Genomic DNA, 16,357 nt, shown 5'->3' with positions numbered 1-16,357 from the left:
CCCGGTAACCGTGAGTTATCATCTTTAACGGGGTTTTAACGGGTTTAACGGTTTTAACGGTTTCAACGGTTTGAATGTTTGTTTTGAAAAGTGGGTACCGTTTGTCCTCTGCACACGGCACCGCGCCGGGCCGGGTATCCGTTTCCGGGTGTCGTGCACACGGCACCTCGGTAGTGCTGAGAGCATAAATCCAACGTGTTTCTGTTTACATGAGATTAAAGACACGCGTGGCTCCAACCGGAGGAGTATTGGCTTCATATTTTTTTATGGTTTTATGGTTTTATTGCATGGACTGATGTGTTGTTAAAGTACCGGGTGGAGCAGCTGGCTGAGGCCGTCTGTCGTTAACATTCTCCCGGGAAATAAACGCGGTTAGCCCGGTGGCTAATCCAGAGAACACACGTTAGAGAGGTGAGGTAGTGTTTCTGTTATTAATCCTGTATATTTACTATGAAACAGTCACATTCAATGATTCTAATAATGAAGAGCTGATTTATTTATTAGGATAGTAGTAGCTGGATGCATTTACGCCAAACCCCATTCAAAAAACATACAATTTTCCCATTTAAAGAAAGGATAGCATCTCAATACTGTTTTTTTGGGGGGAAACGAATTAGTTACAACCCTCCCTTTAATTCGGCATTAACATATATTGACTATTAAACATCATACATGTATATTTAATGCTACTAATAACGACAATCTGATGTTTTTTGTTTTCTTGCTGAAGTAACTGGATGCATTTGTATGGACTGTGAACCAAACCCCATTCAGAAAACCTACAATTAAAAGCAATGTTCCCATTAAAGAGAGGATAGCATCTCAATACTGGGATTTTGTTGTTGTTGAAACATTAAGTTAGAAGCTTACCTTCAATTCGGCATTAATAAATCCTGCATATATACCATTATACATTTACATGTATTGATGCTAATAACAACAATCTGTTGGTTTATTAGGCTGAAGCTGTCCTTCGACTCAACATCAAACAAAGTAAACTATATATTATGTGGTTTTCTCATTTTATTTAACAGGTAATGTGATGCTAATGAAGAAGGGCTGATTGTTTTGTAATGATAGATATCTCATAATCTGAAGGTAGCATGGACTGAATCACAAACATTAAGAAAGCCCCTTTAAAGAGAGGATAGCATCTATTGCTGTTTTCTTTGGGAAAAGCATGAAAACAAACCAGACTATATATATATTTGCTGTAGCTCTGTCATCATGTATGGAAAGAATACATAACATCTGTCCAGACCCTGTTCAGATAAGATAAGAAGTAGGGCTGCTCAATTAATCGTATTTTAATCGCAATTACGATTATGGCTTGCAACGATTTGTAATCGAAATAAAACGATTTTTTTTTTTTCATTATTATTTTTTTGTATTGGTTTTTCAGTTGAATTATACTTAAAGTTCAGGGTAATCAACTGTTAAAAACATACTGTTCACATTTTTTTTCTCTATTAAATGGATGTTTTCAAAGTAAATGGATAATCGTTTTTAATATATCGTGATATCAATTATTGACCCAAATAATCGAGATTATGATTTTTGCCATAATCGAGCAGCCCTAATAAGAAGTACTTTATTGATCCAAATGTGGGATTTGTTGGTGTTGCGGCAGCAGAAAAAGACAAGGAATTGTACATTAGTGAAATTAAAAGACTAGAAATAAAGATATATATAAATATATATATACATTAAGTTCAGAAAACCTACAATTTGTAATATATTATTGTTTTTTATGCTGCTGCAACGCAAACATGTCCTAATTTGGGATCAATAAAGTACTTCTTATCTTATTACATTTACCTGTCGGCGTCAAACCCCATTCCGAAAACCTACACGTTTAATAAATGTTCCCTTTAAAGAACGGATGGCGTCTCATTACTGTTTTTGTTTTAGAAACTAATTAGTTGTACCCTTCCCTACAATTCAGCCCTTAATATGAACCTGAAAACGAGCCCCTTTTTTTAAAGTTAATTCGATTACTAAAACCAAAGAGAAACAAACACGATTGTGTTGGAATCACAATAAGAAGAAGTTAATCACTCACAAGATAAGCTCTTTAATTATCGTGTACACCCTTAGTTGTACAGGTGTCGGGTGTTTTCTATACGCTTATATGAATATATATCTTATATAGAGCGGTGCAGGGATGATGTGTTTCTGAAGTTCGACCCGGCAGGAAGCGGCTGGTTCCCTCGACAAAAAGCAGCGGGATTTCTCCAGAGGATTTAGGAATATTGTAAAAATAAGGTCTGTGGAAACGGAGCTGTTTGAGGAATGCATTTGAATTTTTGAAATTCTCTTTTTATTCAGCTTTTCACATGTTTACGGTCATAGATGATACAATATTCTCTGTAAGCCTTCTATAGTTAACAGTAAAATCACAAATCAAACATATTTGGGGATAATACAGATGCAGGCCTCACAAACATGCTATAACATATAGAAAGAACATAAACACGAACAGGGTTATGGGGTGTACCTGCAACTTATTCAAACAAGGGGGGCATAGAAATAAAAAAAACTAAAATATATAAAAGTCCCTTCTAGACAAATGATGGTCGTATTGGTGAAACATATATTATCCATTTTTCCCATCTTGACAAAAAGATTCCCTGTTGCAGTCTCAAAGCCAGGGTTATCCTTTCCATCTTAAAAATATCATACCCTACTTTTTCTAATCATAACTCTAATCGAAGCTAAATGCTAACGTGATGCTATAAAGGAGCTACAGGCGAGTCCAGCAGCACGACTTCAACGTCACGCCGACTTCAGATCCAGATTCAAACAGATTCTAGATGGAACGAGTTGAAGTGTCTGAACACTCTGCAGGAGGCAGGGGCTGCAGTCGGATAGTTTAAAAATCAGCTCCTAAGTTCTAACCCTATCGTCTATTCCTTGACCTCTGAGGGAAAGGTCACGGGGTTAAGGGATAGTGGATAGGAGAATTCAAAAGGACTTAGGAGAAGAGACTGCGGTGCTTTAGAGAATCCGAATGCACTTTCACTATCCGACGTGTTTATGATGCGCCAGCGGACGTCATTGTGTGCGTCTGCTGCTGTGGGGTAACCATGGAAACCACAGTTTTCTATACAGCGGACTACAACATGGATGTTTAATAAGAACGAGGGACTACTGTGAACTCATCTAGAGACTCTGCACCGTGCTCTGATGCTGCTGCTTTGCTTTATGAACGTGGACAACAGAGAAACATATTCTTCAGGACCAAAGCTGGAACTGAAATAAAAAAGGAAAGTGAAACTTCTGCTCGTCTCCCTCTCCCTCCGGTCCACATTAATACAAATGATCCCAATACGTATGATTGTATGAACTAAAGATCTTAAATCAATACAGATGTATTTATTATAAACGTTAGTCCTTAACATCTATCACTGTGTATATCACCATTCAGACATCTTTTAGAAGTTGAACAAACCCCACACAGCTCAGTGAAGACTGAAATGTTGACTTTATTTGATCATTTCAGTGAAAACTAACGTTAATATTTCTCTCTTTATTATAATACTGATGAACGTTCAGAACAAAGCACTTTGTAACTTACCACCTATGTTTTAAAAAGCTTAATAAGCACCGTAACTTTCATGATATAATTTCTCCGTCATAATCGGTTGTTTCCGTGAACGGCCGACTGTTGAGTGACGGCAAATGCTGCGGCTGCAAGGCATTGTGGGGCAGCATTTTCTCCTCTCCTGTCGGTGAGGGAGGTCCAGTGGTTCCTAAGCTAAAGGAGGCTATAAAGGAAGTTTGAAACCTCCTTTCCTTTCATCTAGAGAATTGGAACGGCACTTATCATGGCTGCCACTGAGGGACTTCCGGGTCATTTCACTCCTTTAGGAAGGTTCCTAAGCTAAATGGACTATTCGACTTCAGCCCCGGACTGGCTTTCAAGCAGAACAGAAACTAACTTCGAGACGTGTTCGGCGTAATGACGTACAACGGCCTCCACGACTTCCGTAGCCCTGTTCAGCCGCTCGGAAACAACCATCGTTCCTCAGACACGTCCACTCTTCAGAGGTCACCAGCGGCGTCTCTGCGGATGATTTAATGTCCTGGAACAAAACGTGATCCGTCTCTTCGATGCGTCTCAACCTCAGACCTTAGTTCCAGCTATCCCATTGGCTCTGAGGCGAGGGAACAGGAAGTGGTGACATGCTGACTCACTTCCTGGTTGTAGGACTCGTCACCGCACCGCTCGATTGTACTTCTTAAATACATAATGTAAACATATAATACACAGTAGTATCCATGTGTTAATAAGCCCTACTTTCAAATCAAAGTTCAAAACGTGTTGGAAGAAATCTTAATTGATTAAAACAAAAAAGCCCAAAACGTATTTACGTATCAAGCTTGAAATGGAGCCTTCATGTTTCCCCTTGTTATAATCGATCTGAGGGGGTGCGGAGCTCTGAAAGCGGCTGTGTTGATAAACTTTCCTTGCCTTGGTCGTTGCTGTCCTTATTTAAATTTGAATTAAAGTATCTGAATGCGTTGCTTTATTATAACTTTTACCATGAAGCGGTAAAGTGTGATTATACTTTCCTGGTCTTGGATGAATACGCCTTTGTGTTGTAAGTCTTAACGAAGAGGAAAACAACGTCTCCTCTCAGATACATAACAGTTTTTGTCCTGGAGCGGAAATGATCAATTATTAAATCGATGCCTCGATTGAGGGGAAAATACATCAGACTCGCTTCCTGTTTTTAAGGATTTGTCACTTTTCGGGTGCAGGATTGTTTAATCGAGCGACGTGGCGTCATCTTCAGGACTTTAGGGAACTTTTGATAATTGCTCAACGAGAAGTATGACGGATTGCACAAGAGTATCTCGTCACAGTTTATCTTAACCAACCACAACCATGGAAAAACGTTCTAATTTTAGTCTTGTGAGAGGCGTATGTGTAATGTGTGCATCAGCTTTAAAGAGTCCTCTCCTGCTGATGTTCAGGTGTGTATCAGTATGTAGGGTCTCTACTTTAAAGAGTCCTCTCCTGCTGATGTTCAGGTGTATATCAGTATGTAGTGTCTCTACTTTAAAGAGTCCTCTCCTGCTGATGTTCAGGTGTATATCAGTATGTAGTGTCTCTACTTTAAAGAGTCCTCTCCTGCTGATGTTCAGGTGTATATCAGTGTGTAGTGTCTCTACTTTAAAGAGTCCTCTCCTGCTGATGTTCAGGTGTATATCAGTGTGTAGTGTCTCTACTTTAAAGAGTCCTCTCCTGCTGATGTTCAGGTGTATATCAGTATGTAGTGTCTCTACTGTAAAGAGTCCTCTCCTGCTGATGTTCAGGTGTATATCAGTATGTAGTGTCTCTACTTTAAAGAGTCCTCTCCTGCTGATGTTCAGGTGTATATCAGTATGTAGTGTCTCTACTTTAAAGAGTCCTCTCCTGCTGATGTTCAGGTGTATATCAGTATGTAGTGTCTCTACTTTAAAGAGTCCTCTCCTGCTGATGTTCAGGTGTATATCAGTATGTAGTGTCTCTACTTTAAAGAGTCCTCTCCTGCTGATGTGCAGGTGTATATCAGTATGTAGTGTCTCTACTTTAAAGAGTCCTCTCCTGCTGATGTTCAGGTGTATATCAGTATGTAGTGTCTCTACTTTAAAGAGTCCTCTCCTGCTGATGTTCAGGTGTATATCAGTATGGAGTGTCTCTACTTTAAAGAGTCCTCTCCTGCTGATGTGCAGGTGTATATCAGTATGTAGTGTCTCTACTTTAAAGAGTCCTCTCCTGCTGATGTTCAGGTGTATATCAGTATGGAGTGTCTCTACTTTAAAGAGTCCTCTCCTGCTGATGTTCAGGTGTATATCAGTATGGAGTGTCTCTACTTTAAAGAGTCCTCTCCTGCTGATGTTCAGGTGTATATCAGTATGGAGTGTCTCTACTTTAAAGAGTCCTCTCCTGCTGATGTTCAGGTGTATATCAGTATGTAGTGTCTCTACTTTAAAGAGTCCTCTCCTGCTGATGTTCAGGTGTATATCAGTATGTAGTGTCTCTACTTTAAAGAGTCCTCTCCTGCTGATGTGCAGGTGTATATCAGTATGTAGTGTCTCTACTTTAAAGAGTCCTCTCCTGCTGATGTTCAGGTGTATATCAGTATGTAGTGTCTCTACTTTAAAGAGTCCTCTCCTGCTGATGTTCAGGTGTATATCAGTATGTAGTGTCTCTACTGTAAAGAGTCCTCTCCTGCTGATGTTCAGGTGTATATCAGTATGTAGTGTCTCTACTTTAAAGAGTCCTCTCCTGCTGATGTTCAGGTGTATATCAGTATGTAGTGTCTCTACTTTAAAGAGTCCTCTCCTGCTGATGTTCAGGTGTATATCAGTATGTAGTGTCTCTACTTTAAAGAGTCCTCTCCTGCTGATGTTCAGCTGTATATCAGTATATAGTGTCTCTACTTTAAAGAGTCCTCTCCTGCTGATGTTCAGGTGTATATCAGTATGTAGGGTCTCTACTTTAAAGAGTCCTCTCCTGCTGATGTTCAGCTGTATATCAGTATATAGTGTCTCTACTTTAAAGAGTCCTCTCCTGCTGATGTTCAGGTGTATATCAGTATGTAGGGTCTCTACTTTAAAGAGTCCTCTCCTGCTGATGTTCAGGTGTATATCAGTATGTAGTGTCTCTACTTTAAAGAGTCCTCTCCTGCTGATGTTCAGGTGTATATCAGTATATAGTGTCTCTACTTTAAAGAGTCCTCTCCTGCTGATGTTCAGGTGTATATCAGTATGTAGTGTCTCTACTTTAAAGAGTCCTCTCCTGCTGATGTTCAGGTGTATATCAGTTTGTAGTGTCTCTACTTTAAAGAGTCCTCTCCTGCTGATGTTCAGGTGTATATCAGTATGTAGTGTCTCTACTTTAAAGAGTCCTCTCCTGCTGATGTTCAGGTGTATATCAGTATATAGTGTCTCTACTTTAAAGAGTCCTCTCCTGCTGATGTTCAGGTGTATATCAGTATATAGTGTCTCTACTTTAAAGAGTCCTCTCCTGCTGATGTTCAGGTGTATATCAGTATGTAGTGTCTCTACTTTAAAGAGTCCTCTCCTGCTGATGTTCAGGTGTATGTAAAAACATCTTGTTATTAACACCTTCATGTTTCTCTTGTCCTTTGTTCTGAAGGGTCTGCAGAGATGTTGTTGTTGCTGAAGTTTCTTCTCGCCTTGCGTCTTTGCGGCGCTGCGACGGTGGTCCCTGAATGCACCACAGTGAGCAGCTCCGCGGTGCATTCACTGTCCGCCGGGGTGGACGCTCTGAGGGCCGAGCAGAGCCAGAGGCAACACCTGGAGGCTCTGTTCAACAGGTGAGACACAGAAGAGAGCTGCGGGAAGAAAGTATTACCAGAGAGGGTAAAAGTACACACTGCCTTTACTCAAGTAGAAGTACAGATACTCGTGTTTAAAATGGTGAAAGTAGAAGTACTGACTAAACTTCTTTACTCAAGTCAAAGTAAAGAGGCTTAGAAATGTACTTCAGTAAAAAGTACCCCTAACTAGCAGCTGCTTTAAAGAGTACCTGACCTGTAAGAAGTAGAAAGTACAGGTATTTGAGTTCAACATGAGAGAAGTAGAAAGTACAGGTATTTGAGTTCAACATGAGAGAAGTAGAAAGTACAGGTATTTGAGTTCAACATGAGAGAAGTAGAAAGTACAGGTATTTGAGTTCAACATGTAAGAAGTAGAAAGTACAGGTATTTGAGTTCAACATGTAAGAAGTAGAAAGTACAGGTATTTGAGTTCAACATGTAAGAAGTAGAAAGTACAGGTATTTGTGTTCAACATGTAAGAAGTAGAAAGTACAGGTATTTGAGTTCAACATGAGAGAAGTAGAAAGTACAGGTATTTGAGTTCAACATGAGAGAAGTAGAAAGTACAGGTATTTGAGTTCAACATGAGAGAAGTAGAAAGTACAGGTATTTGAGTTCAACATGTAAGAAGTAGAAAGTACAGGTATTTGAGTTCAACATGTAAGAAGTAGAAAGTACAGGTATTTGAGTTCAACATGTAAGAAGTAGAAAGTACAGGTATTTGAGTTCAACATGTAAGAAGTAGAAAGTACAGGTATTTGTGTTCAACATGTAAGAAGTAGAAAGTACAGGTATTTGAGTTCAACATGTAAGAAGTAGAAAGTACAGGTATTTGAGTTCAACATGTAAGAAGTAGAAAGTACAGGTATTTGTGTTCAACATGTAAGAAGTAGAAAGTACAGGTATTTGAGTTCAACATGAGAGAAGTAGAAAGTACAGGTATTTGAGTTCAACATGTAAGAAGTAGAAAGTACAGGTATTTGTGTTCAACATGTAAGAAGTAGAAAGTACAGGTATTTGAGTTCAACATGTAAGAAGTAGAAAGTACAGGTATTTGTGTTCAACATGTAAGAAGTAGAAAGTACAGGTATTTGAGTTCAACATGAGAGAAGTAGAAAGTACAGGTATTTGAGTTCAACATGTAAGAAGTAGAAAGTACAGGTATTTGAGTTCAACATGAGAGAAGTAGAAAGTACAGGTATTTGAGTTCAACATGTAAGAAGTAGAAAGTACAGGTATTTGTGTTCAACATGTAAGAAGTAGAAAGTACAGGTATTTGAGTTCAACATGTAAGAAGTAGAAAGTACAGGTATTTGAGTTCAACATGTAAGAAGTAGAAAGTACAGGTATTTGAGTTCAACATGTGAGAAGTAGAAAGTACAGGTATTTGAGTTCAACATGTGAGAAGTAGAAAGTACAGGTATTTGAGTTCAACATGTAAGAAGTAGAAAGTACAGGTATTTGTGTTCAACATGTAAGAAGTAGAAAGTACAGGTATTTGTGTTCAACATGTAAGAAGTAGAAAGTACAGGTATTTGAGTTCAACATGAGAGAAGTAGAAAGTACAGGTATTTGAGTTCAACATGTAAGAAGTAGAAAGTACAGGTATTTGAGTTCAACATGAGAGAAGTAGAAAGTACAGGTATTTGAGTTCAACATGTAAGAAGTAGAAAGTACAGGTATTTGGGTTCAACATGTAAGAAGTAGAAAGTACAGGTATTTGAGTTCAACATGTAAGAAGTAGAAAGTACAGGTATTTGAGTTCAACATGTAAGAAGTAGAAAGTACAGGTATTTGAGTTCAACATGTGAGAATTAGAAAGTACAGGTATTTGAGTTCAACATGTGAGAAGTAGAAAGTACAGGTATTTGAGTTCAACATGAGAGAAGTAGAAAGTACAGGTATTTGAGTTCCACATGTGAGAAGTAGAAAGTACAGGTATTTGAGTTCAACATGTAAGAAGTAGAAAGTACAGGTATTTGAGTTCAACATGTAAGAAGTAGAAAGTACAGGTATTTGAGTTCAACATGTGAGAAGTAGAAAGTACAGGTATTTGAGTTCAACATGTAAGAAGTAGAAAGTACAGGTATTTGAGTTCAACATGTAAGAAGTAGAAAGTACAGGTATTTGAGTTCAACATGTAAGAAGTAGAAAGTACAGGTATTTGGGTTCAACATGTAAGAAGTAGAAAGTACAGGTATTTGGGTTCAACATGTAAGAAGTAGAAAGTACAGGTATTTGGGTTCAACATGTAAGAAGTAGAAAGTACAGGTATTTGAGTTCAACATGTAAGAAGTAGAAAGTACAGGTATTTGGGTTCAACATGTAAGAAGTAGAAAGTACAGGTATTTGAGTTCAACATAAGAAGTAGAAAGTACAGGTATTTGAGTTCAAAGTGTAATCATTGGTCCCTCTTCTTCGAATGCTTGAATCATTTTGAATATTCGATTAATAATATGTTGTTGTTGTTCTTTATAAACAGATATGGAGAGAACGGCAGCATCTCTTTAGCCGGGTTGAAGCTCCTCTTACAGAACGTGGGTTTGGATCGAAACCGGAGCGTTACGGTGCAACATCACGAGAAACCCGCTCACCGTCATCATGAGGAAGAAAACCCCCACCACCACCATCACCACCACCCCCACCACCACCACCACCATCATCATCACCACAACAACTCCCACACACGCAAGTCTCCAAAGACCTCGGAGGTGTCCAAAGATCAGGACAGTTTGCAGGACAGGAAGAGCGCCTCCTCGGCGGTTTTCAGCGCGCAAATAACGGGGAAATCCGACGAAAATCAGGAGACGAACGGGACTCCTGAAGAACACGATCAAATAAACCACAATATTCCCCACAACCACAGCGAGGACAGTGTGGAGGTAAGAGCTGTTACTACCAGGATCAGTGTGGATTAGGGCTGTACCCGAATATCCGTTCGTTGGAGTACTATTCGGGTTTCAAATGTCGATATTCGTTTTTTCCCCATTTTATTTTTCCAAATTGAATTTCTTGAAATCTCCAATATCAACGTAAGAGCTTGTGCCTCTTCGGGGGGTGCCAACGCTTAACCATAAACGTTATCGTTTACTTTCTCCGTCTTTATATGTAGATTTTACTTTTCTCCGTTAATCTCCGTCACGTTGTTTCCATAGCAACAACAACTTTCTGTCAACCGCGCTACCTCTCCTTCAAAATAAAAGCATGTCCATAAATAGGAAGCCAAGCCAAATTACACTTAAGACACAACTGCAATGAAAGTAACAAACACAAAGCGATATCCTTTTCAATTTCAAAGAACACAAATTGCGTTACGTTAAAGGTGGGGTGGGTAAGTTTCAGAAACCGGCTCGAGATGCACTTTTTGTTATATTCCATGGAATGCTCTTAACATCCCGATAGCGATGAATATCTGAAGTGCTTTGACAAAAAATCCATACAAAAAAAATTCATCTGTGGAAGCCGTGGCGCTGTGAAAAGTATTGCCGCCCTGTCTGTCAGCCTTCCATCTCGTGCACGCACAAATGTATCTCGTGCCCTCATTGGGCGTGCATTGCGCGTTCATGTGTGTTGGAGGAGGTGCTCTGTAAGGAAGTCTGAAGGAAGGGGCGGATTCTTTTCGGCTGTGTACTTTCAAATTTTAGTGCACTCGAGCCGGTTTCTGAAACTTACCTACCCCACCTTTAACAAATAACTATAAAACAACTATACTGTAGAATAACCAAATGAATGCTGTGAATACACCGAAATACACGTGTTGGAGCGGTTCGCTGCAGATTACTACGCCCCCCACGCGCGGGCCGAATATTCGAACATTCGCTGCTGATTACTACCGAATATCCGGAGCCCGAAAAATGGTATTCGGGCCAGCCCTAGTGTGGATGTCTTTCTTATTCTTTGAGACATCTACACAATGACATGATGTAGGCCAGGGGTGTCGTACTCAGCTATAGGTACAAGGACTGTACTTAAGTGCACATTCCAGGTACTTTACTCAAGTATTTTCCTATCATTACACTTTAAACAACGTGTTTGAGTGTGGAGGTAAGAGCTGTTATTGTAGGATTAGTGTGGATTTTCTTTCCTTCGTCTTTGAGACATTTGAAATGACGTCGGCCAGGTGTGTTCAAACTCATTCAACTTCATTGTATGTGTCCCGCAAGAGCTTGCAAAGAATCGTCATTCAGGACAAAGATGTCCAGTGTGGGATACTGGAGGGTTGATTATTGATCATGTTAACTTTAAAGAGTGGTAGAAGAAGTACTCCGATCCTTGGCTTGAGTAAAAGCAGTTAAAGCCGTGGCAGCACATCACTCCCACCCTCATCCACCTCCACTGGTTGCCGGTCAAGTCCCGCATCACCTACAAAGTCCTCCTCCTAACCTACAAGTCCCTCCATGCCCTTGCCCCCCAGTACCTATCGGACATCCTCCACCCACATGCGCTCTGGCCTGCTCACCACCCCCCCGCACCACACTGAGAACCTTCGGGGACAGAGCCTTCAGCGTGGCAGCCCCCACCCTCTGGAACGCTCTCCCTGCGGAGATTCGCAACATCCCCACGCTGGACGCCTTCAAAGGACCCTCAAGTCCCATCTGTCTGCCAAGGCTTTCGGCCCCTAATCTATCTGTTGTTCTGTCTGTCTGACCTTTGTTTTGTTTTGTTTGTTTTTGCCCTATTACTTGTAAAGCGACCGTGGGTCCCTTGAAAGGCGCTATATAAATCAAAGCTATTATTATTATTATTAAAGTACTCAGTTATAGGTAGTATTGAACTTAAAAGCCACATTTGAGGTACTTTACTCAAGTATTTTCCTATCATTACACTTTAACCTGTTAAGCCCGAGAGCCCCCGGTAGAGGGGGCTGCAGGTTTTTTTCTTCACGAAACTGTGTCTCAGGGCTTCTTAATATTTAAAAACCTATTAATGTGTCATACCCGATTAACGGGAAGAAACTCAGCTAACTGACGATACGAACCATTTTTACTGAAACAAAACACAAGTCTCACAAGAAGCGTCTAAATGAGCCTTGAGCGGAAAAATGCTAACACACTTAGCACAGAACTCATGTTAAAATTAGGGATCGACCGATATGGCTTTTTCAAGGCGATACCGATTATTAGTAATCAAGGAGACCGATAACAGATGTTTGGAACCGATATACATTTGAAGTAAAATCATAAAATCTTGGTGTCATAATGTAGGATAACACAAACTGGCTATGCATCCATCTCGTTCTAGTTAACTGCAACAAAGTGCATTATTCGGACATTTTCAGTGTAACTGGGAAACTGATAGAATTGGATCATAAGATCGTGGAGTTTTTGCAACTTCAGCTGAGGGGATTGGAATGTTTATTGAACTTCGGCTTTCAACTGACTTACCTTCGAAACCCACGTATGGCGCTGCTGCTTGCCTCTGTCTGTGTCTGCGTTCTTCGCGCCTGCCTGTCATCTGAGAAGGTCCCGCCTCTCTGGCTGGCTGCAGCAAGTGTTGATTGACACTTCAGTAATAGCCTAGCAGATAGCGCTGTGGGCGGGACATTGCTCGTGAACACAGAGTGGTGACGACAGCCAGAGAAACGGCCGCATCAGAGCCAACGTTTTATCGGCAATTGGATAAAGAAAATGACGATGCAGATAATCTGTAAAATGCGGAATATCGGCCTCGATAATCGGCCAGACGGATAATCGGTCGACCCCTAGTTAAAATACCCTTATTACTTATCCTATCTGCACAAACAAGATATCGATCTCAAGCTGAGATTCCACAGATTCTACAGGTATTAGTATCATCACTGAGCGATCAGAACTCGCGGCGAAATGACAACAACAAAATTAGCTTTACGCGACCAAATCGGAAAATAAGTCTTACATTAAAACATGAACAGTGATACTACAAAAAATGATAAGCCAAATTAAAAAGATAGGTCTTTTAATTTACTTAAAAAAATTCCAATTAATAATCAATTTTATTTATAGGCCTTTTCATTTGAGTAAACAAAACTCAAAGTGCTACAGCAGGGGTGCCCAACCTTTTTTGAACCGAGAGCTACTTTTAAAGTTGCCAGTGTGCCGAGATCTACCAGTCCAAATAGAGAGGCGTAGCCATTACTGACAGCCTACTACCAGGTAAATACACACTTCTACTTGTATAAAACTGACCTTTGTACGATTAATACTTCATAAAATACAGCAGATCCTTTATCTTACCTCTTTCTAATCTACACACAAGTATTTAACTGAAGTTACAGAACAGTGTTGTTGATACATAGTTGGAGTTTATCCACACGTCACTACAGTGGGTAATGTTTTCAAGAAACATTGAACAGTGCTGCCACATGTGACACAGGGAAAAAAGAAAAGACTCTGAACCCTTTCTTTGCCATTATATAAAAATAGTGTTGCTACAAACGTATAAATGAGGCGTACTAATAAGACAACTCAGATCTGAAGCTACTCAGGAATCTGCTGCCAACGTGCAATAAAAGAGACAACATTAATAGAATCAAACCCTTTTTTTGTTGCATTTTAGTCGAGTATAAAAAGAAATGCCTTTAAAATAGGATGCCAGCAACACTAGTTTCTTAACCTGAATTGATAATAGACTATAATCAATTTAAGTTTGCATTCTTATACCATTGTGTACAATAATTATAATGAATAAGTTCAAACAAACTCAAATTTACAGCTGATTAATAACGCTATCTAACTTGAGTTTTTATTATATCAAAAACATGTTGAAATGCTTCTGTTATTTTTATTACGCGTCGGCAGCCTCCAGGAATGCTTCTTTCACAACTTCACCGTCTTTGAAAGACTTCATGTGTTTCGCAAGAACGTGACTGACACGATGAGATGCTCTGGAGCAGCCTTGCTCTTGTTGTTGGGCCTGGTGGAAATGGACTGCTGTCCTTTCAGGCCCCTCCCCTTTAGCTGTCCTCTCAGGCCCCTCCCCTTTTGGAGCGGAGGGCAGAATTAGGAGGGAATTCCGTCTCGTTTGTGCACTGTTTTGAAATGCCGCTCCTAAATTACCCTTCTTCGATAAAGCCACGCTCGCATTGCAGACGAGACAGATGGACTTTGAATTGGAATAGATACAAAAATAATCATCCTCCCACTCGGAGTGAAAATTATTTATGTTTTGCTTCTGCCATATTTGCAGTCTTGTGTGTGTGCGGACTGTCACTCCTGTTGACACGGACAACGTCAGCAAACTAGTGCACTGCCCACCAGCCACGCCCCGACACATGGGGTCACGCCGGCCAATCACAAAGCTTTCATGCGTTAAAGTGCATTATTCCGGCACAGGAAGATTATGTTACAGGACATTAACGATAAAACAGAATATTGTTGTTCTATTTTTAGACACATCTCGCGATCGACTGGTTGGGCACCCCTGTGCTACAGAGTAAAAAGGTTGAAACGAAACAACAAAATAAAAGCAGTGACGTCTACGGCTTTTCCAGTTTGTGGCGATAAAAGAAAAAGCAGCCTCTCCTGTTTTCTTGAGTTGATGATGATGATGATGATGATGATGATGGTGGTGGTGTTGTGTTTTCCTACAGTGCCTGAACGCCTCCACTATCCTCTCCTCTCACGGCATGTCTTCAGGAGGAAGCGTCTCCTTCGCTGACTTCAGCTTCCTCTGCCCGGCGCTCCTCCACCAGATCGACGACGGAGGCTGCATCCGGCACAGAAGTAATAACAACAATAATAATAAGAGATGGCAAAAGTATACACCTCCTGTTCTCGAGTAGAAGTACAGATACTCGTGTTTAAAAATACTCTGGTAGAAGTACTGACTAAACTTCTTTATTCAAGTAAAAGTGTAATAGCAGTAACAGTGGTAGTAGTAACTGTAGTAGTGGTTGTAGTAATGGTAATAGTAGTTGTAGTAGTAATAGTAGTGGTGGTGGTAACTGTAGTAGTGGTAACTGTAGTCGTGGTAACAGTAGTGGTAGTGGTAACTGTAGTCGTGGTAACAGTAGTGGTAACTAGTCGTGGTAACAGTAGTGGTAGTGGTAACTGTAGTCGTGGTAACAGTAGTAGTAGTGGTAACTGTAGTCGTGGTAACAGTAGTGGTAGTGGTAACTGTAGTGGTAGTGGTAACTGTAGTCGTGGTAACAGTAGTGGTCGTGGTAACAGTAGTGGTAGTGGTAACTGTAGTCGTGGTAACAGTAGTGGTAGTGGTAACTGTAGTCGTGGTAACAGTAGTGGTAGTGGTAACTGTAGTCGTGGTAACAGTAGTGGTAGTGGTAACTGTAGTCGTGGTAACAGTAGTGGTAGTGGTAACTGTAATCGTGGTAACAGTAGTAGTCGTGGTAGTGGTAACTGTAGTAGTAGTAACTGTAGTAGTAGTAACTGTAGTAGTAGTAACTGTAGTAGTAACTGTAGTAGTGGTAACCGTAGTAATAGTAACTGTAGTAGTAGTAGTGGTGGTAACAGTAGTAGTAGTAGTGGTGGTAACAGTAGTAGTAGTAGTAGTAGTAGTAGTAGTAGTAACTGTAGTAGTAGTAGTAACAACAGTAGTAGTGGTAACCGTAGTAATAGTAACAGTAGTAGTAGTAGTAATAATAGTAGTAGTAAAGATGTGATCTCTTCAGGACAGAGCTACAGGGATGTGGTGTTTTAGGGGCGTTCCCTGAACGCAGCATCTCCCTGGGATTCCTCCATATTTCCATAAGCTCTCCTAGTGACTGAAAAGCTGTTTAAATAAAGTGTATTTGTTTGTATTTGTAGGCAACAAACATGTTGTTCATGGTCACGTTCACCACGGGAACCAAAACGCCTCGGAGCAGGAGGACCAACCCGGAGAAGAAATCGTCAAAAACGTCGCCACCGGTAAGAAGACGGATCACTAAATCTGAGTTATTTGCACGACTGGGTTTATCGAGTTCATATTCATCCGTCTATTACAACTTTATTCTCAATCTTTCAGTTTGTGTGCACAGACAGAGATCCAAATACCGTTTCCCACAATCACAAATACAAATATATATATACACAATCAACAGCCACATG

General features: G+C 40.3%; 1 protein-coding gene across 1 annotated transcript in view; it reads left to right on the top strand.

Annotated features, from left to right (window-relative positions):
- The first annotated feature begins 182 nt into the window (after nucleotides 1–182).
- LOC117444682 (zinc transporter ZIP6-like) overlaps nucleotides 183–16,357 on the top strand; it is a 32,336-nt gene continuing 16,161 nt past the window's right edge. Inside the window, 5 exon segments of the mRNA XM_034080108.2 lie at nucleotides 183–411; nucleotides 7,151–7,331; nucleotides 9,817–10,216; nucleotides 14,902–15,034; nucleotides 16,076–16,177. Coding sequence (XP_033935999.1) covers nucleotides 7,162–7,331; nucleotides 9,817–10,216; nucleotides 14,902–15,034; nucleotides 16,076–16,177 — 805 coding nt within the window. The 5' untranslated portion in view covers nucleotides 183–411; nucleotides 7,151–7,161.

The sequence above is a fragment of the Pseudochaenichthys georgianus genome, unplaced genomic scaffold, assembly GCF_902827115.2.
Source record: "Pseudochaenichthys georgianus unplaced genomic scaffold, fPseGeo1.2 scaffold_890_arrow_ctg1, whole genome shotgun sequence".
NCBI classification, from domain to species: domain Eukaryota; kingdom Metazoa; phylum Chordata; class Actinopteri; order Perciformes; family Channichthyidae; genus Pseudochaenichthys; species Pseudochaenichthys georgianus.
This window is presented reverse-complemented; position numbering and strand designations above follow the sequence as displayed.